This window comes from Muntiacus reevesi, chromosome 9 (assembly GCF_963930625.1).
Source record: "Muntiacus reevesi chromosome 9, mMunRee1.1, whole genome shotgun sequence".
Taxonomy (NCBI): Eukaryota; Metazoa; Chordata; class Mammalia; order Artiodactyla; family Cervidae; genus Muntiacus; species Muntiacus reevesi.
Window position 1 is genome coordinate 38130600 of NC_089257.1, and position 25803 is coordinate 38156402.

Genomic DNA, 25803 nt, shown 5'->3' on the forward strand with positions numbered 1-25803 from the left:
TATGTGTAGTACATTTTTCCCGGATGTTTTCAAGGGTTTTCTTCCTTTATCCTTGGATTTTAGTAGTTTGTCAAGGTATGATTTTCTTTGTATTTGTCCTGTTCATTGAATTTCTTGGATCTGTACGTTTTTAACCTTTCACTATATTTGAAAAGTTTTCAGCTATTATTTCTACAAATAGTTTCCCCTAATTTCTTCTATCTTATCAAGTGGGAACTTCTTTTATATATATGTTAAACTGTTTGATCTGTATTCAGCTTCACTTCTTTCTTCTGCCATTTCCACCAGCTGTTAAATCCATACAATTACTTTTCTGATTACTTATTGTAAGTACTTGCAATTTATGTTTGATTCTTTTTTCTCATTTTTGTTTCTCTGTGGAAATTTTCCTTTTACTTATTTCTTGTACATATCTTCTTCCAAGGTCTAGAATATGTCTCTAATAGCTGCTTTAAATCCTTGTCTGCTAACTACAAAATCTGAATCATCTTGGAGTCTGTTGGTTTAGTTTTTTGTTTTTTTTTTTAACTTTTTATTTTGTATTGGGGTATAGCCGATTAACAGTGTTGCAATAGCAGCAGAGGAATAGCAGAAGGAATGCAGCCCTACATATACATGTATCCATTATCCCCCAAACTCCCCTCCACCCAGGTTGGAGTCTTGTTTTTTAACTGCTTTTTTTCTTGAGTGTGAATTATATTTTTTTATTTCTTTGCATGTTCACACTTTTTAAATTGGATACAGGATGATGAAGAATAGATATATACAGACTCTAGATTTTATTGTTACTCCAGTGAGTTGTTTTGTCCTAGAAGGCAGTTACCTTGGCTGGATTCAAATTCTGAACTATGTGTTGGACTCTTTTAACATCCATCTGCTGCTGGGAACCCTGAAGTCTCCCCATCAAGTCCTCATAGATCATTGAGGACATCAGCCAAGAATTTGGACATGTTTTAAATGCAGATCTATTTGCAACCCTCTTTCTTGCAGAAGTCTACTTTTCCAACCTTTCTAAGTGTTCTTTGAGCCCTGAACTTTGTCCTCTGACTCCTCAAACCTTTTAGGAATTGGGTCTTCTGCTACCAGAAACATGCCCATTGGGTTGTGTTTCATTGTTTGTTTGTTGTTTAGTCACTAAGTCATGCCCAGCTCCTTTGTGACCCTTTGGACTATAGCCTGTCAGGCTCCTCTCTTATGGGATTTCCCAGGCAAGAATACTGGAGTGCTGGAGTGAGTTGCCATTTCCTTCTCCAGGGGATTTTCCCAATCTAGGGGTTGAACCTGTGTCTCCTGCATTGGTAGGCAGGTCCTTTACCACTGAGCCACCAGGGAAGCCCTTATGTTTCCTAGTGCTTCAGGAAAAAAGTTACTGCCTGAAAAATCTCATTCTTTGCTGTTTTTTCTTTCAGGGATATATTCCCTTTCATTTTCTATTTCTTATGGTCTGTGTTCAGGTTCTTTAAAACCTGGAGGCTAGGTAGGTAGTAACAATAGCTTTTCTGCCATGGTGACCATGGGTTGTTTTTTTTTTGTGGCGGAGCGGGGGGTGGGGGGGTGGGCTTGTCTTAAACAGCAAAGGGAAGTAGTATATTGAGAAGAACATGATCTTTGGTTAGAAATGGAATGGAGTCATGTAATAGGGAACTGAATTACCTTGGGCAGTTTTCTAAATTCCTGAGCGTGTTACCTTTTCTTGAAAGATGCAAATAAAATTTCACTTCTTGCAAATTAATGTCAAGGTTCAGTTCAGTTCAGTCACTCAGTCGTGTCTGACTCTTTGCGACCCCATGAATCGCAGCACGCCAGGCCTCCCTGTCCATCACCAACTCCTGGAGTTTACTCAAACTCATGCCCATCGAGTCAGTGATGCCATCCAGCCATCTCATGCTCTGTCATCCCCTTCTCCTCCTGCCCCCAATCCCTGCCAGCATCAGGGTCTTTTCCAGTGAGTCAGCTCTTTGCATCAGGTGGCCAAAGTACTGGAGCTTCAGCTTCAGCATCAGTCCTTCCAATGAACACCTAGGACTGATCTCCTTCAGGATGGACTGGTTGGATCTCCTTGCAGTCCAAGGGACTCTCAAGAGTCTTCTCCAACACCACAGTTCAAAAGCATCAATTTTTCGGCACTCAGCTTTCTTCACAGTCCAACTCTCACATCCATACATGACCGCTGGAAAAACCATAGCCTTGACCAGACGAACCTTTGTTGGCAAAGTAATGTCTCTGCTTTTTAATATGCTATCTAGGTTGAGTAAGCGTCTTTTAATTTCATGGCTGCAGTCACCATCTGCAGTGATTTTAGAGCCCCCAAAAATAAAGTCTGGCACTGTTTCCACTGTCTCCCCATCTATTTCCCATGAGGTGATGGGACCAGATGCCATGATCTTAGGTTAGCATTGTCCTATAAAATACCCAGTATAGGATCTGAGGCAGAAAAAAATAAGATATTTCCTGCTTTTCACAGGTCTGCTTTATGCCACTTTACTTTTGTGTAAGACCCATCAGTACTTGTTTTCACTACCCGAAAGAAATCTGAAGAGGATTTTTCATTTACCAGAAAGTGAAAAGTGAAAATATCATTCAATGTTTTTTATGTAAAGAGGTATTGTTGAGGCAACACCCCCAGGCAGCAAGAGTGGAACCTCCAAGCTCCTTCCCTGGGAACTGTACTTAGCATCAAGCCGTTATAGCTTTGAACTGTGTGGGTGACCATCTGTGCTTTAACTTGATTTTATTTTGTGCATCCATTTAGCAAGGTGTGTCCTAAGGTAATTGCTACTTTGCTTTATGCAATTTTGGCCTAGGAAAGGTTTCATAGGAACACTCTACTTTCAGATAGTGGGGGAAGCTGGTCGTTTAAGTTTTTTTGTCACTATTATACATAGCGGCAAACCCATTGCCTTGGGTTTACAAGCCATAGGGTTTGTTGTTGTTTTTTTCATATAACTGGCTTTATTGCAGTACTCACATTATTGTAGTGCTCTAATATGTAATATGTAGTCCTTGTACTGAACAAAAGTTATTCTCATTAGGCATCTTTAAAAATATAAAGTAAAAAAAAAAAATATAAAGTATATTATCACTTTGTTGTGTTTTGTAGAAGTATTTATAATAAAATAAGTTGTTCAATTAAAAGTAAGATTTATTTTGAAGAACCCTAGACATGTATTTTTTACCTTCTGGAAAATTATTATCAGTTCAGCAAAGGTGTGTCAGACTGATGATGTGGACTAAATAAGACAAATATGGACCTTACATTTTATCAAGGAAAGCAAACATTAAGCAAATCATTATAAGTTTACATACCATTTTACAGAAGGGTTTGGGGTGAACAAGAACAATACAGTTACAAAGATCCTATATTGAAGAATCATATTTAAAATACTTAGTAATGAAATTTTAATCTTTGAATAAAAACTGTTTTAACAAAGTACTTTGTATTTCTTCACTGCAGATTTTATATGTTCCTTGGCTTTTCTCTGCCTCTCTTTCCGCCATCACTATTTTGCCTTTTATCTCTTCAGATTTTTAGATTTACTTTTTATAGATTCTGATCAGTGTTAAATAATATTAATAGTAATATATGTATTGTTCCTGACTTTATTGTGAATGGTTCTAAGGTTTTGCCTTTAAGTACGTATATATTTTTATATATAAAAAGCATTTTAGAAATATATATACACTAAGGTTTTAGCATTAGTTATGTATAGGTGGTAGGATATACATACTTTTCACTTTGTTCTTGGTCTTTTCTCCCATCCAAGTACTAACCAGGCCCGACCCTGCTTATCTTCTGAGATCTGTTCTTGGTCTTTTCTGTATTGCCTGCTTTGTAGAGTGCATTTTGCTCTTTTTATTATAAAGAAGAAGGGACATTTTTCAAAACAAAATAAAAACTATACTATCTACTATTGGTGATGGACAGGGAGGCCTGGCGTGCTGCAGTCCGTGGGGTCACAAAGAGTCGGACACGACTGAATGACTGGACTGAACTGAACTGATCTATTAATGAAGAAGTGCATTGGTCTACTCATTGCTCCACATAGAGCTGCTGCTGCTGCTCCTAAGTCGCTTCAGTCATGTCTGACTCTGTGCGACCCCGTAGATGGCAGCCCACCGGGCTCCCCCGTCCCTGGGATTCTCCAGGCAAGAACACTGGAGTGGCTTGCCATTTCCTTCTCCAGTGCATGACTCTTAGCGACTCCATAGACTACAGCCAACCAGACTCCTCCATCCATGGGATTTTCCTGGTAAGAGTACTGTAGTGGGTTGCCATTGCCTTCTCTGGCTCCAGATAGAGACTTCTTCTCAAATATTAATTTGCTTTTGACCATGATCTAGGGAAACTAGCTTTAGCTCTTCTACCTACTATTTTAGATTCTTTGAAATAAGACATTTGGGAGTAGGTGATTTTATGGGATTCTTATCCCTTTGGCCCAGTTTTTTCCTCATGTTTTCATATGAAACATGGATGGAGGGTGCAATAAAGAGGCCCAAGTCAGGTCTCTTAAAAATCAGAAGTTGAAATCAAAAGTTAACTCTATGGCTGATTCTTGTCAATGTATGACAAAACCCACTGAAATGTTGTGAAGTAATTAGCCTCCAACTAATAAAATAAAATAAAATAAAGAAAGACGCACAATACATGGCCGTTCCAGGAAGAAAACAAACAAACAAACAAAAGTTACATAAATCCATACAAAAATATGAATGACCAGGTATTGTTTTTTCTTCTCAAAGTGTTTACATTTTGGGGGAGCATTTGAAATATTTTATTTGCCCAGTTGTTTTCTAATTGATAAAATTTATTGTATTCATTTAGTATTTATTGAGTTTTGGCCAAGCTACTGGAGAAATAGGAAAATTAGATATGGTTCTTGCCCATGAACTGTGTGCCTGTGGATAAGGATATTGGCAGTATACCACTATTTTTTCTTAGTGGCACTTCCTGTGGATTCACCTAAAAATACCAATACAAGATAGTATTATGAATCTTTGGGACTGTCCTGTCAAAGAAGTATAGAGATCTGACCCTGAGATGAATTTCAAAACAATTTTCCAGGTCACTTCATTAAGCAGTCTAGTTTTTTACAGCCCTCATACCCCTCCTGGAACTCTTCATCTTTAGTCTTCATACTGCCAGAGATTAAGCTTTGATTCATTGAATGAAGTGGATCTGACCCTATTTTCCCCAGGTTACTAGCCAGGAAGTTACTATAATTTCTTCCTAGTATAATCCTAGTTCTTTTTGTTAGGACCCAAGTAAATATCTCCTTGCCTTTTGTGAATTACAGATGTCAACATAATTGATTGTTTTTCTTCATGTTTTCTCTTTATTTTCCTCAACTCTTAACTAAATGAATATGCTTTGTTTGTGCTCTCAATTTGAGAGATTACCTGTTGTTAAAGTCATTTCAACAAACTCGGGGCTATTTGGTTTTTTTTTTCCCATTTATTTTTATAAGTTGGAGGCTAGTTACTTTACAATATTGTAGTGGTTTTTGCCATACATTGACAGGAATCAGTCATGGATTTATATGTATTCCCCATCCCTATCCTCCCTCCCACCACCCCATCTCTCTGGGTCTTCCCAGAGAACCAGCCCCGAGCACCTGTCTCATGCATCCAACCTGGGATGGCGATCTGTTTCACCCTATATGTTTTTAAGTTATCATTAGTAGAACCATTGCAGATATTTCTCAATGAATTGAATTACAGTTCTCTGTAGAAAAATTGCTTGAGAACCCAATTTAATGTGCTAACTGAGTGAATCTTTTTTTTCTTTTCATTTCAGTTGGAAAGACATCACTGATTACCAGATTCATGTATGACAGTTTCGACAATACCTATCAGGTATTTTGTTTTTGCCAACCTACTAGTTGTCTTTATTTTGTTTGCAAGTAATATTCAAGGTGCTTTTAAAAATTCACTTTTTTACATTGTCTTGGATATAAAAGCACTTTCTGTAATCTGTAAAATGCTATATTAATACAAAGTATAACTGATTATGCTCATAGTCCTCAGCTTTTTTATTTGATTTCTTTAGCTTCTCTTCCAGAATCTATTGAAAGGTTATTGGTAATACCATCTAGAATAGAAGTAAGAGTGATTGTATTGATAGACATTCTTTTGGAGAGATTTCTTCCAAGTCTAGGGTTCTACGATATTTTGGTCTATACTTGAAGTCAAGAATAAGTACTGTAATTAGAAATCATTAATAGAGGATATTTGGGAGTGGGTCGAAGACAGTCATAAGGGAAATTAGGAAGTATTTTGAGATAAATGAAAAAGAAAACACAACATTCTGAAGCTAATGGAATACAGCTTAAAGCAGTCCTATAAGGAAAAGAAGAGATATATTAACTCAAAAATTTAATCTTCTACCCTAAGAAACTAGAAAAAGAAAAGTAAACTTAAGCAGAAGTAAGAAACTGCTTTAAAATGTAGGTTTTATTGTTATTATTCAGGTATGATGGAGCCAACAGATCAGGAGATGGTTGCTACTGAAAAGGCTATTATACTCATAGATTCCAAGAGGAAGGGACCGTCTAGGCCATAGTAGGAGGGCACATGAAAGAAGTACTGATATTGTTCAGGAGATGGGGTAGGGGACAGGAAATGTGGGTACTAGGGTACCTAAATTGTGATTTTTGTGAGAAGGATGGGTAAGACCAGCAACTACAGGATTGCCTAATTTTCATAATTTCAGTGCTCCCTGGGCTGTGGGGGTTGTTCTTGGTTTTCTGGTACTTGGCCCTGGGGTGATTAGGGCAGGGGCATAGAAGCTCTGAGTGTGATAGAGGAGATGGTTGAGGTATGGGTGTGGATTGGTTGGTTTTCATATGAAAGTCCCTCCCAGGTAAGTTTACATCTCTAGGAACTGGTAAACTCTGGGAGGGCCAGTCCCTCTAGTGCTAGGAAGCTCCCAGATACCAGGACAATTAATTCAGAAACTAATAAAGATTCGAACAAAAATATATGGACGAGAGAACAGAAAAACAAGAAATTCAGTGAAACCAAAAGTGGTTCTTAGGAAAGATCCACAAAATTGACAAGACTTTACCTAACTAAGCAAAAAAAAGAGAGAGACTCAAATTATTAAAGTCAGGAGTGTAGGAGAAAATCTTATAACCAACTATATGGAAAATGATATTACTATAAGAGAATATTATAAGAGAATACTGTAAAATGGTTATATGCGAACATATGAGATAACCTAGATGAAATGGACAAAGTCAAAGAAAGATATACTACCAGAACTAACACGAGAAGAAATAGAAAGTTTGAGCATATCTGTAATAAGTAGATAAAATTAGCAGTCATAAAAACTTGTCATAGGACTTCGCTGGTGGTCCCGCCAATGCAGGGGACACAGGTTTGATCCCTCCTCCAGGGAGATTCCACTTGCCACAGGGCAGTTAAGCCTGTGCGCCACAATTACTAATCCTGTGTTCTAGAGTCTATGCTCTACAGCAGGAGAAACCACTGCAATGAGAAGCCCGTGCACTGCAACTGGAGAGTAGCCCCTGCTCATTGCAACTAGAGAAAGCCCCATGCGCAGCAACAAAGACCCAGCACAGCCATAAATAATTTTTTTCTTTTTTAAACTCACAAAGAAAATTGCAGGACTAGATGACTTCACTGATCACTTCTATGAAATATGTGAAGAACAACACTAATACTTCATAAATTTCCAAAAATATAAGAGGAAGAAACATTTTCCAACTTATCCTATGAGGATACACAAACCAGGCAAAGAAATCAAAAATAAAATTACAAGGTATATCCTTTATGAATGTAAACATAATAGTCCTTAGCAAAATACTACCAAAAGGAATTTGCTGATTTGTAAAAAGGATCTATGCCATTTATTGGGTAGGATTGGTAGATTAGTACCAAGATTGCAAGGTTGATTTAGCATACAAAATGTAATGGAATATGCTATATGAATAGACTAAAAGAGAAAATCAGGGAAATTCTCTGGTAGTTTAGTGGTTAGGACTCTGTACTCTCACTTCTGAGGGCCCAGGTTTGATCTCTGATTGAGGAACTAACACCCCACAAACCGTGCGTTGTGGCCAAAAAAGAAAAGGACACAAATCACATGATCATTTCAGTAGACACAGAAAAAACGTTTGACACAATCCAGTAGCCTTTCACGGAGAAGGTTATGGCACCCCACTCCAGTACTCTTGCCTGGAGAATCCCGGGGACGGAGGAGCCTGGTGGGCTGCAGTCCATGGGGTCGCTAAGAGTTGGACACCTACTGAGTGACTTCACTTTCACTTTGCACTTTCCTGCATTGGAGAAGGAAATAGCAACCTACTCCAGTGTTCTTGCCTGGAGAATCCCAGGGACGGGGGAGCCTGGTGGGCTGCCGTCTATGGGGTCGCACAGAGTCGGACACAACTGAAGTGACTTAGCAGCAGCAGCAGTAGCCTTTCATGATAATGATAGCTTATGGTGAACGATGTTGGATTCATGATCTCTGAAGAAGATGATTTAGCTTCGGGACCAGGCTTGATCACTCAAGAGCTTTTGTGTAGCAGAGTTTTATTAAAGTATGAAAAGGGCCAGAAAGCTTCTGACATAGACATCAGAAGGGGGACAGAGAGTGCCCCCCTGCTAGTCTTAGCAAGCTGTTTTATGTCTGTTAGAAAGCTATTAATTAGATAAGAGAGACACCTCAAGGCTGACGGAAGTTCACCAGGCCCCTTTCCCACAAAATGCATTTTTGAGATAGGATGGCACGAGGTATGTCATTCCCTAGCCATAAAACAATTGATATGACTACTGGTTTGTTGAGCCATTATCAGCCCAAGGTTTGGAAAAAGAAAAAAAAAGTTAATCTTAGGTGGAACCATTTTGAAGAAAAGCAAATTCCAAAGCAAATACGTAGTTTCATTAACATAGCTTAAGAAAAATATTTCCATAGAGAAACCTGCTTTTAATTTTGTATGGAGAAAGAAAAAAAATCTGACACTTGTAGTTTGTTTCCTCCTGCCGCTTAAGGGATAGATTAAAAAAATGTCTGATACTTGCAGCCTATTTCCTCCATTTGGAGACCCCTGGCCTTCCTGCCTGTTACCTTCTCAATAATAAACACTCAGCATGCTACAAATAGAAGGGAAGTGTCCAAACATGATAAAGAACATCTGTATGAAAAACCCACAGCTAATATCATACTTAATGTTTGAAGGCTGAATGTATTCTCTAAGATCAGGAACAAGACAAGGATGTCTGCTCTCAGTTGCATATATATCTGGTTATAAATATATATATAAAACACTAACCATATATATATATATATAACCATATATATGTATATAAATATAGCCATATGTATCAGCATATGTATATGTATGTCTAAGTTACATATATGTATTTTAGTTTTAAATAGCTTAATTGTAAAACAAAAACCAAAGAATAAGTTAAAAAGAATAAATCAGTAATCTTCAAACTCTAGGTACTTTCACTTTCTGAAATATTTCATTATACCCAAGTTCTCTGTGAAATTAAAGAGATCTTTAGGTGTCTAAAGTGCTGTTGCTACTTATTCATTAAGACTATTGCTGTTGTTCATGCAGACATTTTTTAAGGGAGGTGCTGTTGATGGGGTGAGGTTACATTTGACAGATAAGCAAAGATTTTGATTCTTTCTAAAAAGTTGTTGAAGCCAAAATACCATTGTACTTTGGCATTAATAGGAGACACTGATTCACCATCTAAGCTACAAGTTTTTATAAGAATTAGGCACAGTCCTAGATATTATCTTACTTTAACAGGGGAATTAGGATAATGTAGTACCCAACATCCTTACCTAGGGAAATTATCTTGACAGTGTGTTAAGTGTTACTTTGGAATATGAAGAATTGACCATATGTAGTTAGCTGCCAATTTAGTTATCAGGTGAAGAATTCTTCAGTGGATTATTTTTTAAGATTCCCTATCTTATGCCCTGACCATACACACAACAGAAAGACTTCTGAAATAATTGAAGAGCTAGTCTCATAGCTAGAAATTTATAATTGAGCTATATGTAATGTATATCTGAAACTTAAAGTGAAATTTTATTTCACAAAAAAGATAAACTTTATATATAATTCATAATTCATGCTATTTATGATTCCTTTGCACTGAATTAATTTCATTTGAAAAAGACTAAATTGGTTGGCCAGAAGAGTCCTTTATTGACCATGTTTAGTCAATTATTTCAAAGTAAAGCAAAAAACCTGAGAAATCTGGTAAACATTTGTAGCTAGAGGATGGAAGTGATTCTTAAGTTGCTCTAGTTTTTCACCAGTTGTTAGTTTTTGTTTTTGTTTTTCTTTTTCCAGTTGTAAATTTTTCCAGTAGTTTCAAATCTATCAGTTTGAACCATATTACATAATTGCTATTTTTATCATTCAGAAATGATAGAATGTTGGCAGTTTTATATTATATGGTTCAACTTAATGTAAATAAGCTCAAGAAAGATTCCCACAGTTAGAGTAGATTCTTTTGAGGAAGATTATATTACTGAGGGTAACCTTTGAGATTTCTTTGAATTTAGAGGATTTCTTATTCCAAGTTCTGTTACAAATCAACAATTAAGTTCAGGATGGCATAGATTAAATCAGTGGGTTTTAGACACTAATGAATTTGTCCAGAAAGATGATGGTGGTGATTAAGTATATCCTTAACTTGTATAAGTTAAAGCTCTAGGTTGTTTTATTTAAAATTCTAGTTATCAATAGAACCAAAATCCTTAACTAGATGGACTGTTTTTCTTTTTAAAATTATCATTATCATCTTTGTTTTTTGGCCTCGAAGTATGCAGGACCTTAGTTTCCCAACGGGGATAGGACCCATGCCTCTTGCAATGAAATCACAGAGTCTTAACCACTGGATTGCCAGGGAGGTCCCAGTGGATTGTTTTTCTGACTCAGTGTTTGATTTGTCTTTTTATTTTTGTTTAATTTTTTAATGACTTTTTTCAGGATTTTTGCCTTTTCCAGAAGTGTTGTCATTTTATTTGGGGTGGGGTTCTTTTTTTTTTTTTTTTTTTTGTGGTAAGAACACTTATATGAAATTCTATCTTTTTTAATAAAGTGTACACAATATAGTATTGTTATCTACATGTACGTACAATGTTCTGCAGCAGATCTCTTGAACTTGTTCACCTTGTATAACTAAAATCTTATGCCCATTATAATGACTCATTTTTAAAATCCACAGACTCTACCTAGTTTCTGTCCTAGTGGACAAAAATGTAATATAGCAGAAAGGTATTGAGGGGAAAAATGTATATAAGTATATATTTTTTCCCCACGTATGTACATATATGTAAGGATATTTTTAAATGGACTTATCTTCTAAATCGGATTATGTATCAGCATCTTCTTTCTGGGATCCTACCTTCATTTTTAAAATTATTTCTGTTAATTTTAGATTCTTTAACTTATCCACTCTTTTCTTTCTTTAGTCATTGCTTCTTTCAACTCCTCTATTTTCTCTTGCTAGAGAAGGCAGCAACCAGGCATCAGAACTTTATGTGTATTTGAACCACAGAAGGAAGCTGATTATTATTGCTTTGTACAGAAGAAAACTTGTTTTCCTTACTGAGTTAACTTTTGTAGTTGGGTAAAATACATTCCCCATGTGAAAATCATGTTTATGGGTTTCTAGCTTCTCTGGATCAGGACAGGGGACAAACCACTATATACAAAGTCAGACAGAATTGTAACTTACATCTGCAATCTTTTATAAATTAGCTGTTGGGATAAATAAGCACCTTTCTGAGTGAAGAGCATCCAAATAAAATAAACAAATGGAAGTTATCTTGACACCGATATATTTGGATAAGCTGTTGTTCAGTCTTGATTTGTAAGCTCCTATAAAAGTACTGTTTAATTTTTTTCTCTTTTTTTTTTGCAGAGTAGACACTCCCCCCAACATCCATGAATTAGTTAACATTTAAAATAATATGTAATTGTAAATTAAGGTTCATGAGAGGATTTTCTGTTTTAATTTCTTCTGTAATGATTGCTCTTTGCATTCCCCTAAGGAGATGAGCAGAAGACTGCAGTAATGTGTCATCTGTCTTTTATGAAAGTTTGAATTAGGTCCACATCAGTAGCATTCAAGATGCTGAAATAGTTGATAATGCTTAGTTTCCCAGCCATCTCCTTTCTGTTCTTCGGCTGTTGGCTTAATTCTTATAGCTGATCAACTTCTTTGCTGTAGTAGCTCAGCTTGAAATAAAATTAACTATAAAAAGAAGAGCAGCAGCAGGCTATTTTTCAAATTAGTTTTGATCTTTATAAGTTCAGTGGTATAAATGATGCCCCAAAACTTGGATAATATAGTAGAAGGAGGGGACTGTTGTAAAGTCTGACTTTGTACTAATTGTAAAAACATTTATGTCTTGATTGTGAGATGTGAAAATGCTTGTTTCTATTTATAGCCATTAAAAATTATTTTCAGCTGTTTATAACAAACACAAAATAACATTGATAAGTGATATGAGAATTATTTTTCATGTAAAAGAAGTGTAAAGGTAGTGTGTTTCAGAGCTAGTGTGGCAACTCCATGGTCATCCAGGACCAAAACTCCTTCGATTTTCTGTCTAACCTGATCTAATCTATGATTTTCATATTGAATTTTGCCTCATGGTTACTGAGTGATTCCTGGATTCCAGCCTTGGTATCCATAGTTCAGGAAGGAAGAAGGATGAAAGGGGGAAAAGAATCTACCTCCCAACTGAGTTAACCCCATTTAAATAAAGTTCAAAGAAGGCTGGAAAATGTAGTTTTTCAAATGGGAAAAGTATGGATTTAAATAAATGTTTGATTGTGTTAGTAAGGAAGAAGGAGTAGATGGATATTTGTGTGGGTAGTTAACTACCTCTGCCACACTGAGTAAATGAAGTTCTACTAGTCAGATTTCTTAAATGCAGCCATGCCACTCCTGTACATTCCTGGGGTTTGTCAGTTAGATTCTTTTGCATAGTAATTCAAGTTTATAAGACCAGTCTTCCATATGAAAGAGTGGGATATAATTCTCAAACTGAATGTCATAAGGTAGGATTAGTACTAGGTTATATGTTAGTCACACAGTTTGGGATGAAGGAGGAAGCTGCTGCTTTTGTTGTTGTTTGTTTTAAAATGTAAGTCTGTGTGAAATTGAGACCTACAAAATTACTCAAAAAAATAAAAGAAGACCTAATTAAATGGAGAGATATCCCAGGTAAATGAATCAGAAAACGTAATGTTGTTAAGATGTCAATACTTGGCTTCCTTGGTAGTTCAGTGGTTAAGAATCCACCTGCCAACATAGGAGACACGGGTTTGATTCCTGGTCTGGGAAGATCCCTCGTGCTATGGAGCAACTGAGCCTGTGAGCCACAACCATTGAGCCTGTGCTCTAGAACCCAGGAACCACAACTGCTGAGCCCACGCACCGCAGCTACTGAAGCCCGAATGACCTAGTGCTTGAGCTCCTCAACAGGAGAAGCTGCCACAAAATGAGAAGCCCATGCAGCACAGCAGAGAGTAGCCCCCACTTTCTGCAAGTAGAGAAAAGACTGTGCAGCAGTGAAGACCCAGCACAACCAAAAAATAAATAAATATAAAAATAAAATGAATCTCTCTGGAAAAAAGATGTCAATACCAACTACTCAAAGCAAACTGCAAATTCATTGCAATCCTTTTCAAAATTCCCATGCCATTTTTTGTAGATATGAAGAGCTTAATCATAATTTGCAATAGCCAAGGCATTACTGAAAAATTTGAAAAAGTTGGAGGACTCACACTTCCCAATTTGGGAATTTCATACAAAGCTACAGTAGTTAAAACAATGTGGTAATGGTATGAAAACACAATGGAGTAGGATCAGTTGTGTCCAATTCTTTGCAGCCCCATGGACTGTAGCCCACCAGGCTCCTCTGTCCATGGGATTCTCCTGGCAAGAATACTGGAGTGGCTTGCCATTTCCTTCTCCGGGGGATGTTCCTGACCCAGGGATCAAACCTCTGTCTCTTATGTCTCCTGCATTGGTAGGCGGAGTCTTTACTACTAGCATTACCTGGAAAGCCCCATGGAATAGGATCGAGAATCCATATTTATGTATGTATGTATGTATGTATGTATGTATGTTTATAAGCACACGCACAATTGATTTTCAGCAGAGACACCAGGCGCAACCTACAGAATAAGGGGAAATATTTGAAAGTTACATATCTGATAAGGATTTAATATCCAGAATGTATAGGAACTTGTACAAACCAATAACAAAGTGACAAAAAAATTTTTTTTGGCTGCCCTGGGTCTTTGTTGCTTTGCGCAGGCTTTCTCTAGTTGTGGAGAAAGGAGGCTGCTCTTCTTTGAGGTGTTGTGCGCAGGCTTCTCAACTCAGTGGCTTCTCTTGTGGAGTGCAGGCTCTGGGCACACAGGCTCAGTAGTTGTGGTGCACGGGCTTAGCTGCTCTACAGCATGTGAAATCTTCTTGGGCTCAGGATCTAACCCAGTTCAGTTCAGTTCAGTCACTCAGTCGTGTCTGACTCTTTGTGACCCCACGAACTGCAGCACTCCAGGCCTCCTTGTCCATCACCAACTCCCAGAGTTTACCCAAACTCATGTCCATTGATTCGGTAATGCCATCTAACCATCTCATCCTCTGTCGTCCCCTTCTCTTCCTGCCTTCAATCTTTTCCAACATCAGGATCTTTTCAAATGAGTCAGCTCTTCGCATCATCAGGTGGCCAAAATATCGGAGTTTCAGCTTCAACATCAGTCCTTCCAATGAACACCTAGGACTGGTCTCCTTTAGGATGGACTGGTTGGATCTCCTTGCAGTCCAAAGGACGCTCAAGAGTCTTCTCCAAAACCACAGTTCGAAAACATCAATTCTTCTGTGCTCAGCTTTCTTTATAGCCCAACTCTCACATCCGTAACATGACTACTGGAAAAACCATAGCCTTGACTAGACGAGCCTTTGTTGACAAAATAATGTCTGCTTTTTAATATGCTGTCTAGGTTGATCATAACTTTCCTTCCAAGGAGTAAGCGTCTTTTCATTTCATGACTGCAGTCACCATCTGCAGTGATTTTGGAGCCCCCTAAAATAAAGTCAACCACTGTTTCCACTATTTCCCCATCTATTTGCCATGAAGTGTTGGGACTGAATGCCTTGATCTTAGTTTTCTGAATGTTGAGCTTTAAGCCAAGTTTTTCACTCTCCTCTTTCACTTTCATCAAGAGGCTCTTTAGTTCTTCTTCACTTTCTGCCATAAGGGTGGTATCATCTGCATATCTGAAGTTATCAATATTTCTCCTGACAATCTTGATTCCAGCTTGTGCTTCATCCAGCCCAGCGTTTCTCATGATGTACTCTGCATATAAGTTAAATAGGCAGGTTGACAGTATGCAGCCTTGACGTACTCCTTTCCTGATTTGGAACCAGTCTGTTGTTCCATATATCACTAGTGGGAATTTAAAATAGTGCAGCTGGGAACTTCCTTGATAATCTAGTGGTTAAGACTCTGCACTTTCATTGCAGGAGATACGGCTTCAAACCCTGGTCCAGGAACTAAGATCCTGCATGCCATGCAGTATGACCATAAAGAAAATAAACTGATAATTAGTTAAAATAGTGCCACTGCTATAGAAACTTTAAAGGATTACCATATGGCCCAGCAGTTTTACTCCTAATTATATACCAAAAAGAGTTGAAAATAGGAGCTCTTAATAGCCAAAGTGTCCATCAGTGGATGAATGGATAAACAAATCCATACACTGTAATTTGGTATTGCTTACTGGGTACAAAATTTCTGTTTGGGGTGGTGAAAAACTTTTGTAAATATTACAGTTATACAGTTGTGAATGTAATTAATGTCATTTATTATATACTTAAAATAGTTAAAATATTTTATGGTGTGTATATTTTTGTTGTTGTTTAGTTGCTAAATAGTGTCCAACTGTTTGCAATCCCATGGACTGTGGGCCACCAGGTACCCCCGTCTATGGGATTTCCCGGGCAAGAATACTGGAGTGAGTTTTCCTTCTCTAGGGAACCTTGCCGACCCAGAAATCAAACCCTCATTTCCTGCATTGGTAGGCAGATTCTTTACTGCTGAGCTACCTGGGAAGCCTGTATTTGTTTTACCACAATTTAAAAACAGCTTGTCTTTTAAGAATTACATCACTGTCAGTGTAAGTTCATCATTCATAACAAATGTACTACCACTCTGCTGGGGGATGTTGATAATAGGGATGCTCTGCGTATGTGAGGGCAGGGGCAAAAGGGTATCTCTGAACCTTTGTCTCAGTTTTGCTGTGAACCAAAAACTACTCTTTAACCCTCTTAACCATTTTTTGAAAGACTTTTTAAAAGAGCAATTGTGTATTATACCACAAGTATATGTATAAAGTATATATAAAATGTATAACATGAATATATATGATACATGAAATTATACAATATCTATATAAAGATAGATTTTTTAAAGTATATTTATATAAACTGAATATTGAATTATGTATTAGAAAGAGCTAGAATTTTAGTCCCAACTCCACAGAAGTTGTGTGTCCTTAGACAAGTTACATAACTTTAACAAACCCTAATATTGTTTTGTGTAAAACAATGTATAAAATGAGAAAAATAATGATGCTGGTAGCTACTTTGTAGAGATGTATTAGGATTAGAGATGATCATGTAAAGGGCCTAAAAGAATTTCTAATGTACAGCAAGTGCTCAATAGGTAAAAGCCATCATCAATGAAAATTTTATTCATTTATTAACTGGCTATGGTAGTTTATATATTTATTCATTATTTTTTCTACAGTCGTAATACCCACTTGAACTCTAAGCTGCTCACTGTATAAATTATTACTATTTTTAACTCCTTTGTTTTGTTTTGTTTTATAGGCAACAATTGGTATTGACTTTTTATCAAAAACAATGTACTTGGAGGATCGAACAGTGAGTAATGTTTTCAGTGTGCACTTTTCTGCAACACTCCAGGACAGAATGTTATGCTTAAAGCTATTATCAGTGATTGTTGCCATAAGAAGTACTTAGCAACGTTGCCAAAGTTAGTGTACAGGTCTTGAGAAAAGCTATTCTAGGATGAACAGTACTTAGCACTTTGAATTTTTTATCCTCAAGTAGACTCCAAAGGGGAGAGAAAGCCATTATTTGTAATACTCTGATAGCCCTAGGCTTGATAAACAAAATTTATTGCCTTGACTTGGAATATTACAACAAATAGCATTGAGAAAAGAATATTTTCATGAAGAAATTAGAGCTGCTGAAGACCTTTTGTGTACCACTCTGAACCATTCAAACATTTCATTTGAATATCACACAATTTGGGAATTTCCAGGCTTTGTGGGAATATGGTATATTCCAAAGTGACTGTGAATAGACAAAAATAATGTGTATCTCCTTGTTAGATTTTTGTCTTCCATCTTTTGGAATGCTCCCTTTAAGTGTGATATAAATTCTGTATTCTAGCCTGCTACCCAAAAAGCATTATCTCTAATGCCATTTCTTTACGTTTGTGAGTCTTTCTTTTGGATGTTCTCCTTTATGTTTTAATATATAACGTTTCATTTCTTAAAATTTGAAAACAGAAACTGCTTTATGATGGTAAAAGAACTTAATGCTTGTTTTCAGGCTTTTCTTCCTGGAATGTAGATGTGAAGAAGAAAGTAAAGACACGTTTAAGTAGAGTTGCAAAAAGATATTTCTCTTTTTTGCTAGATTATATATACTGTTCTAGAAATAAATGTGTGGGAGAACAAGCCACAGTAGTCAGAGATCCAATTTCAAAGTGTTCTGTATCCAGTAGAGAAAAGAGACATTTTATTTTCATTTCAGAGGGGCTGAACATTGACATTTACCTTTGTTTTTCTCTTTTATTTTCACTATTTGAACATGAGCAGGCTGCTTGTGCTGTCCGGAAGGTATAGGATTCAAAGAGAGGTTGTAGAGAGGGGGGATAAAAAGGAAGCTGTACTTATCATCCTGTGAAATCTTTCCTATTGCTTTTTTTTTTATTATTTTTGAGTTACGTACCTTCAGAGGAAGCAAATTTTAAATATTAACTCCCTTTTGAAAAAGGAAAGGAATTTTATGTTGTTTTCATTCCTACATCCCTGCAACCTTTTGCATGAGTTTCCTTTTTACCTCCTTGCCACCCTCCTTTAAAAACATTATTTCTTTTTTCTTTTTAGTATGAGTTTGTTTTTTTTGTTTTTGTTTTTTTTTTTTATTTATTTTTTCCCATCCCACAGATCAGGCTGCAGCTGTGGGATACTGCGGGTCAGGAACGTTTCCGTAGCCTCATTCCCAGTTACATCCGTGATTCTGCTGCAGCCGTAGTAGTTTACGATATCACAAGTAGGTATTTTGCAACGGGTTGACCTTTCTTATTTTTCTTGCTTGTTTGACTGATTTTATTGTTAGGTACGATTGCAATTATGGGACACAGCAGGTCAAGAGCGGTTCAGGAGCTTGATTCCTAGCTACATTCGTGACTCCACTGTGGCAGTTGTTGTTTATGATATCACAAGTGAGTGGGGGGGGAATTACGCATTTCTAATCTTCTTTCAACCTTTAGCTTAGTTGCATGCATGTTCTTGTTTTGTGCTTGTTTTCTATACTGGCATGTAAAATTGAGTTTTATTATACCAAACCTATCACACATCAGCTAGGTCAGAGTATTTGCTTCACTGTTTGTACCAATATATCTTACTTCTACTGTGTCAGGGTTTTTTGCCCCAGAAATTTTTGTGTGGGTCTAATTATGAACCCTCCAAGACTTTCTTAGTATCCTGTTATCCCTAAGCTACACCATAATTATGGTTGGAAGAGTGTCTCCTTTTTTATTTAATTTGATTTCAGATTTCTCTAGAACAAAATAATCTGCATTTATGTCTCTTGCAAAGTTTTCCAAATCCTTCAAGGCTTCTTCTACTGAGGCTGTTAAAAGGTTCTGATAACCAACTTTTCTCTGCTTTCACCTTCCAGCCATCCTTTCTATAGAGGAAGAGCAGAGAAAACTTAATTTCTATTAATCATTTTCATTTGAGTGAAATCTGGATTCTCTGACTAGTTTATTTGTTTTGTTGCTAACAAGTGACACTTTTCATTTCTCTCCAAGAAAACATTTAAATGGGAGACTAAAACAAGTGATGGTCTTCCTTTTTCTTTTCCCTCAAGACTGAATAATAATGCCTTTGGCATTTTAAGTGACTGTAAATTTTGAATAGAGCATTGATGACTGACAGGGAAATGCTGTCTGATTAAAATTGTCTTTGTAAATTGGTTTATGATATATTAGGCAATATTTGGTTATCATTCCATATAGTGGTCCATAATTTATAGGAAAACCAGGATAGTACCACATCTTGGACTTCTTTAAAAACATAAACTGTAATGTTAGCATACATTTTGACAAATTTGCTCAAACAGAAATCATATCTACTTAAAAATAATTACAATGACAGAATTATAAGTTAGAGGTTTACATTTAGAAACTTTTTATTTTGGTTAGGTGCCAAATGCAGTCCTTCTTTTCTTAAAGCTTTCCTTTGGGTTGCTACCTGTTTTAAAATGTATGTTCATTATTGTGCTGTCACAAGTTTTGCAGCTTTAAAATGTTTGTGCTTACTTTAACCAAATCAAGTAAAATCAGGTGTATTCTTTGAAATTTGTGCACATGTGGTTAAAATATTAGCAAATTGTTTTCTTTAGCTGCTGTAAGAATTATTGAAGTACTCTACTTAGACTCCAGGGCTGGAAAAGATGGGTTTCGTTATAAGTGATTCTGGTACATTAAACTAATAAACTTCAAGTTAAAGTGATCACAAACTGAATAAGCAATGCAAACAGAGTGGTGTTGAAAGCTATTGAAAGGCTTTACAAATTTTGTGGATGTGTTGGGACTTACTGGCTGACGTACTTTTGGAGATGCTTTCTTTGTCACGTTTGGTATGTGTAAGTAATCAAAAGAGCATTGTGGCAACATGACACCATATTATCTGTCATAGCTATCCTTTCATCGTTTAAATATTTTTTTTCAGTTATAGTATATTATACTCACCTGGTCATGTCCCAAAATTTTAAGCTATTATAAAAGGTACCTTGTGGATTTTATTCTTGTGATTTGTTTAGATCACTGATATTTGTACTCAGATAAAATGGAGTTATGTTGCAGGCACATTAAGGGTGGGTTCTAATGTGCCAACTCCCTTCCAACTTCCAGTGCTTTTTTTTTTCCCCCCTTTTTTTGGTCCTTCACTTGGGAAGTTACTTGCAATATCACTAATCTCTGTCCACCTTCCTGTATGCCAGATGTTAACTCCTTCCAGCAAACTACAAAATGGATTGATGATGTCAGAACAGAAAGAGGAAGTGATGTTATCATCATGCTAGTAGGAAATAAAACAGATCTTGCTGACAAGAGGTATGGAATGATTTCATATGTATATGGAATGTTTGATTTCTTTGTTAAGCAGCCTCTTATTTTTGTTAGTGAATCCTATTATTTTTGTTAGTTTTAAAAGGAGACTTGTTTATTCCTTAATCTTATGCCCCCATCCTTTTTCTTTAATGTAAGAACCTGAAATAGGTAAACTCAGTCCTGGAAACTCTCTGGTAGTCCAGTGGTTAGGATTCTGTGCTTTCACTGCCAAGGGGCATGGGTTCAATCTCTCATTGGGAAACTTAAGATCCCACAAACCCCGCAATGTGGCAACAAAACAAAACAAAACACATTAAACTCAGTCCTTAAAGGAAAATAAATTTTTTTTTGTTTGTGTCAGCTCATATATAAATAACTCATGGAAGATTGTTTATACATGAAGCTGATAGCTATTTTGCATTTTTTAGGCCTCATTAATAAATAAAAGCAGTATTCTGTTAGAGAACAAAATATTTTTAAAAACAAATCCTGTCTTTAAAAAGTATTCATAATGATTAAATGCACACTCTTTTGCTAGCCTTATAAATATTCATTATAATTCAGTAGTGTAGTTTTTTCTTTTCTTTTTTTAATTGTATGTTTGAGCCAGACTGTGAGGTTGAACTGAATAGCTTGATTGTGATACCTTAGTCAAATGAGCAAAGACATATTCAAGTCACAGGATGCAAAATGTATTAACATTCACTGTAGAGCCCATGGCTTGAATATCTGCCTTTAGCATTCCTCAGTGATCTACTTGATATTGTTTTTAGTAATCTTGACAATTTAATATTTGAAGTTTTTACTATTTATTATTTGTTTATTCATTAGTTGAATATTGAAATTCTAGTAATGAACTTTTGCTGTTAATTTAAATGTTATAAAGAAATACAGTATGTTCAAAGACTTACGAAATGTAAAGCCTATCTCTGCTCACAGTACCTCATTTGGAATTGGCAAGGAAGTCTTTCTTTATTTAAAAGTAAATTCAGCATATGACTTCATCTTTTTTTTTTTTACCATCTTTTCTTTATGAAAATCATTTTTCAGACATCAATGCTGTTATATAGATTTTCTTTGTTTATCTTCACTATGAGAATTTGAAGATTTTATATGTATATATTCTTGTAGTGGAGAGTCCCAGGATACCTTCACTATTAAAAGAAAGGTTATATATATATATTTATTTCTTTTTATAGCTGGAGTTATCTAAAAGGATGCATGCAAGCGTCTGTTCTTTTACTGCATGATAGTTGGGTATACAGATATAGAAAGTTATCTAAATTATGTTTATAGTAATTTTTCTTTAAGATAATATTTGTCCATTGCTTTAGAACTTCTTTCTCAGTAATTTTTGCCAGACTATTGCCTATTAGCTTTCACATTTAAAAGAATTAGAGTCTTAAAAAAAATTTAAAAAACTAAAAGAATTGGAGTCTTGTTCATTTCATTAAAATAATTTTGTTTTTTCATCTATTTTTATTATTACTTCATCTATTTTATTAATGTAACAGTTGCTTTGTTTTTTTAATTGAAGTATAATTGATTTGTAGTGTTTCAAGTATATAGCAAAATGATTCAGTTATATTAATACATATATATGTATTTATCCTTTTTGAGATTCTTTTCCATTATAGATTATTATAAGATACTGAATGTAGTTCCCTGCACCATACAGTAGGTCCTTGGTGTTTATCTCTTTTACATACAGTATTTATCTATTAATCTGAAATTCCCAATAAAATAATTTTTAAATGAGGAAAAAAATTTTTTTTTAATTTTTTACAGCATTAAAAGAAAATCTTTGGTAGTAGGTGGCCTTTCATAAGCATAACATGGAATCCTAATGCCTTAAAGGGAAAGATTGATAAATTTGAATACATAAATATAAAAATTATATTCACCTATTAGATTGGCCATTATTCAAAAGATTGATAGTGCACTCTATCATCAAGTGTCTGAATAGATAAGAGCTCTTATACACTGAAAATGTAACTAATACAGTTTTTAGCAGAAACAGTTTAACATCAGTATTTAAAATACTTTTTGACTGAAATCCACCTCTAGTAACTTATTCCATAGATACACCCACAGAAATGTGAACATTTCAGGAGTTGAAAGATGAACATACAGGAGTTATTATTGCACCATTACTTGTAATATTAAAGAATTAAAATCAGTCTGAATGACTGCTAGTAGTAGTAGTATTTTATTAATATAAATGAAATTCTTCTAGTCAGTAAAAAAAAAAAAAAAAGGAAGTTATTGCTGGCTTACACATGAAGCTTAAGAAAAACCATTGATCAATGCGTATACCTGAATCCTTTGTCTTTAAAACAAATAAATAAATAAGATGGTTCTTTGGCCTATAACAAATCTGTGTAAGAATACATGAAACTTAACTAGTGTTTTTTGGAAAGAGTAAAACAAATAAATAAATAAGATGGTTCTTTGGCCTAGAACAAATCTGTGTAAGAATACATGAAACTTAACTAGTGTTTTTTGGGAAGAGAATGGGATTATATAGGAGTTTATTGTAGTCGTCTTTTTTTTTTTTTTGTAGTCGTCTTTTAAAAATTACTGTTGTAATCAGAAAAAAAAAGTTTTAATAACAGCAATTTAAAGTTAAATGGCCTTTTCCACTTTCTTTGACAATTAGTTTTTTCATGAAAACCTGGAGGAAAGACGGGAATTTATCTCTTAGTGTCTTAGCACCTAGATGTTCAGTATTCTTTCTGTCCTCTGTAGCCCAGTGCTTCAAAGATGTTTCAAACCTAAGAATCACTTGGTAAACATGGCATATTAGACCCTCTTTTAAGATTCTGGCTATAGAGGATTGTGGTCAACTTTAAAATTTTTGATGTTTTTGAGCCTCCTTCCAGATTCAGTTAATCCAGAGTAGGTCCCTTGAATCTATGTTTTAATTAATCTTTCTAGGTATGTGCATGCAAAGTCGTTTCAGTCATGTCTGACTCTGTGGGACCCAATGGACTGTAACCTGCTAGGCTCCTCTGTCCATCGGAATTCTCTCATGGAGTGGGTTGCCATGGCCTCCTCCAGGGGTCTTCCTGACTCAGGGATCAAACCTGTGTCTCTTGTGTCTCCTGCATTAGCAGGCAGGTTCTTTATCACTAGCACAACCTAGGAAATCCCAGTCTTTCTAGGTGCTTCTGACAAATCCAAACCACAGTTGTGAACCTTGGTATAGCTAACTTTCAACCATCTTATAGTTCTACAACTAGTTAGAATTTCTACCTGGAGGAAACCTTCACATGGAGGGTTTATGGACTGATAATCATTGTTCAGGAGATGTTTATTGAGTATCATGTATGTTTCAGAGCAGGCTACTCTTATAATAGTGAACTAAAATCTTCAAGGAGATTTTATTCTAGTGAATAAACCAGGCAATAAGTAAATAAAAAAATAGCATGTTTGATAGTGATACGTGCTAAGGGTGAAAATAAAGCAGGGAAAAGGAATATGAAATGTTAAAGACAAGTTTGTGATACTAGATGGGATAGCAGTGGAGAAAACCTCCCTGAGAAGATGACTGGTGACTTTTGAGTAAAGAAGCTAAGGAAGTGAGGGAGTAACTATGCAAGTATGTTGAGGAAAAAAAGGTCCTAGGCAGATGACTCAGAAAATACAAAAGTACTGAGTTGGGAATACACTTATTTGAGAGACAGCAAGGAAGCCTATATAATTGATAAAGAGAATGATGGAAAGAGCAGTATGGGAATGAAATGAAATTAAAATGAAATGAAAGATAATGAAGGCCAGATCATGTAGCACAAAGTAAAACTTTCTGGATGAGATTGGAGGGTTTAAGCAGAGGAGTGGCTTCTCATAGGTCACTGTTTGCTCTGTTGAAAATGCATAAGGGGAGAAGAGAGGAGGATAAACTAGACTTTATTCCAAGCAAGAAATAATGATGGCTTGACCAGGATAGTGGTAACTTGTGTGGTGATCAGTGGTCAAATTTAGATATTTTGAAGATAGAACTGACGGGATATACTGATGCGATGGATAGAATACATACTAATGGATGGAATATACGATGTTGGGGAAGGGGTCGTCAAGAATGACCCCTAGATTTTTGGCCTGAGAAGCCATCATTAACTGAGACAGGAGAGACTGCATAAAGAAACAGTTTGGGAGGGATTATCATGACTTCAGCTTTTGGTCATTTTAAGTGTAGAATGGCTATCAGCTCTCCTAATAATTAGAGGTCAGGTAGGCAGTTAGTTGGCTATAAGCATGCAGTTCAGAGCAGCAGTCCATGCTAGATATATAAGTTGAGAGTCATCAGCATATAGGTGATATTTAAAGCCATGAGACTGCATAAGATCTCCAAGGCAGTAATTGTAGATAGAGGAAAGGTCCAACGAGTAAGTTTTAGGGCATCTGAAATCATTGTTTTTCGGAAATCCATACTGCTGACGTGTTTAAAGTTCTGCTGCTGATTGTCAGCTTACTTTCAAATGGTTAAAAAAACATATTTTTAAAAATTTATTCATGAATACATAGAGAATGAGTGGATATAACAAGCAGATAGAATAAAGCATTAACAGTTGAAGTATATATAAAGAATGATTTTGCTTTTAGAAGATGGAGAAATTGTAGAATAATATCTTCTTGTAGACAAGAAGAGAGCAGGATCTAGTACATTGATATAAGTTTGAGGAATAAGGACAGTTCTTCCACAGTTGTGGGTCTAGAGGTAGACTATGAGGCACACACAAGTAGATTGTAGTGAAAGGTTGTTGCTAAGATGCCGGGATTCTTGGCCTCCGGAGGAGACGAATTCAATCCGGGGCCAGAGACGAGACTGGATCGCTCAGAGCTTTTGTGTAATAAAGTTTTATTAAAGTATAAAGGAGATAGAGAAAGCTTCTGACATAGGCATCAGAAGGGGGCAAAAGAGTATCCCCCTCCTAATCTTCAGCTGTAAGTTATATAATCACTCACAGTCTGTTAATGAAAAGAAAGGAATGTCTTAGAATTTAGAATGGCACCAGATAATTCATCCCTGGCCATAAAATGATTGACTTGAATCTTGTAGAAGGGCAGATTACCAACAAATAGTTTCGTTTCCATAGATTAGGGGAACAATACCGAGTAAGTAGGTTGGGCCATTTGACGGAATTTACAGAGTCTGGGGTAAATTAACGCGATAAATATTTCTATAAAAAAATGTATTGGTTAACTCAAGGTTTGAGAATAGTTAGCTTCAGGTGAAACCCGGTGTCATGGCAACACAGCATTTTAAGAGAAACCTCCTTTTAAATTTGTATAGAGAAGGAAAAACATGGCTTGTTTCCTCCTGCCGCTTAAGAGAGATAAAAATGTTTGGCACT

The 25803-nt window shown here is 36.0% G+C and overlaps 1 protein-coding gene across 2 annotated transcripts in view; it reads left to right on the forward strand.

Annotated features, from left to right (window-relative positions):
- RAB6A (RAB6A, member RAS oncogene family) overlaps positions 1–25803 on the forward strand; it is an 87184-nt gene that overhangs the window by 39582 nt on the left and 21799 nt on the right. Inside the window, exons 2-5 of one of the 2 annotated variants that reach the window (XM_065943969.1) lie at positions 5795–5853; positions 16906–16959; positions 18448–18553; positions 20338–20449. In XM_065943969.1, coding sequence (XP_065800041.1) covers positions 5795–5853; positions 16906–16959; positions 18448–18553; positions 20338–20449 — 331 coding nt within the window. Of the gene's footprint in view, positions 1–5794; positions 5854–16905; positions 16960–18275; positions 18382–18447; positions 18554–20337; positions 20450–25803 lie in introns of both variants that reach the window. The other variant, XM_065943968.1, reaches the window with a different exon arrangement.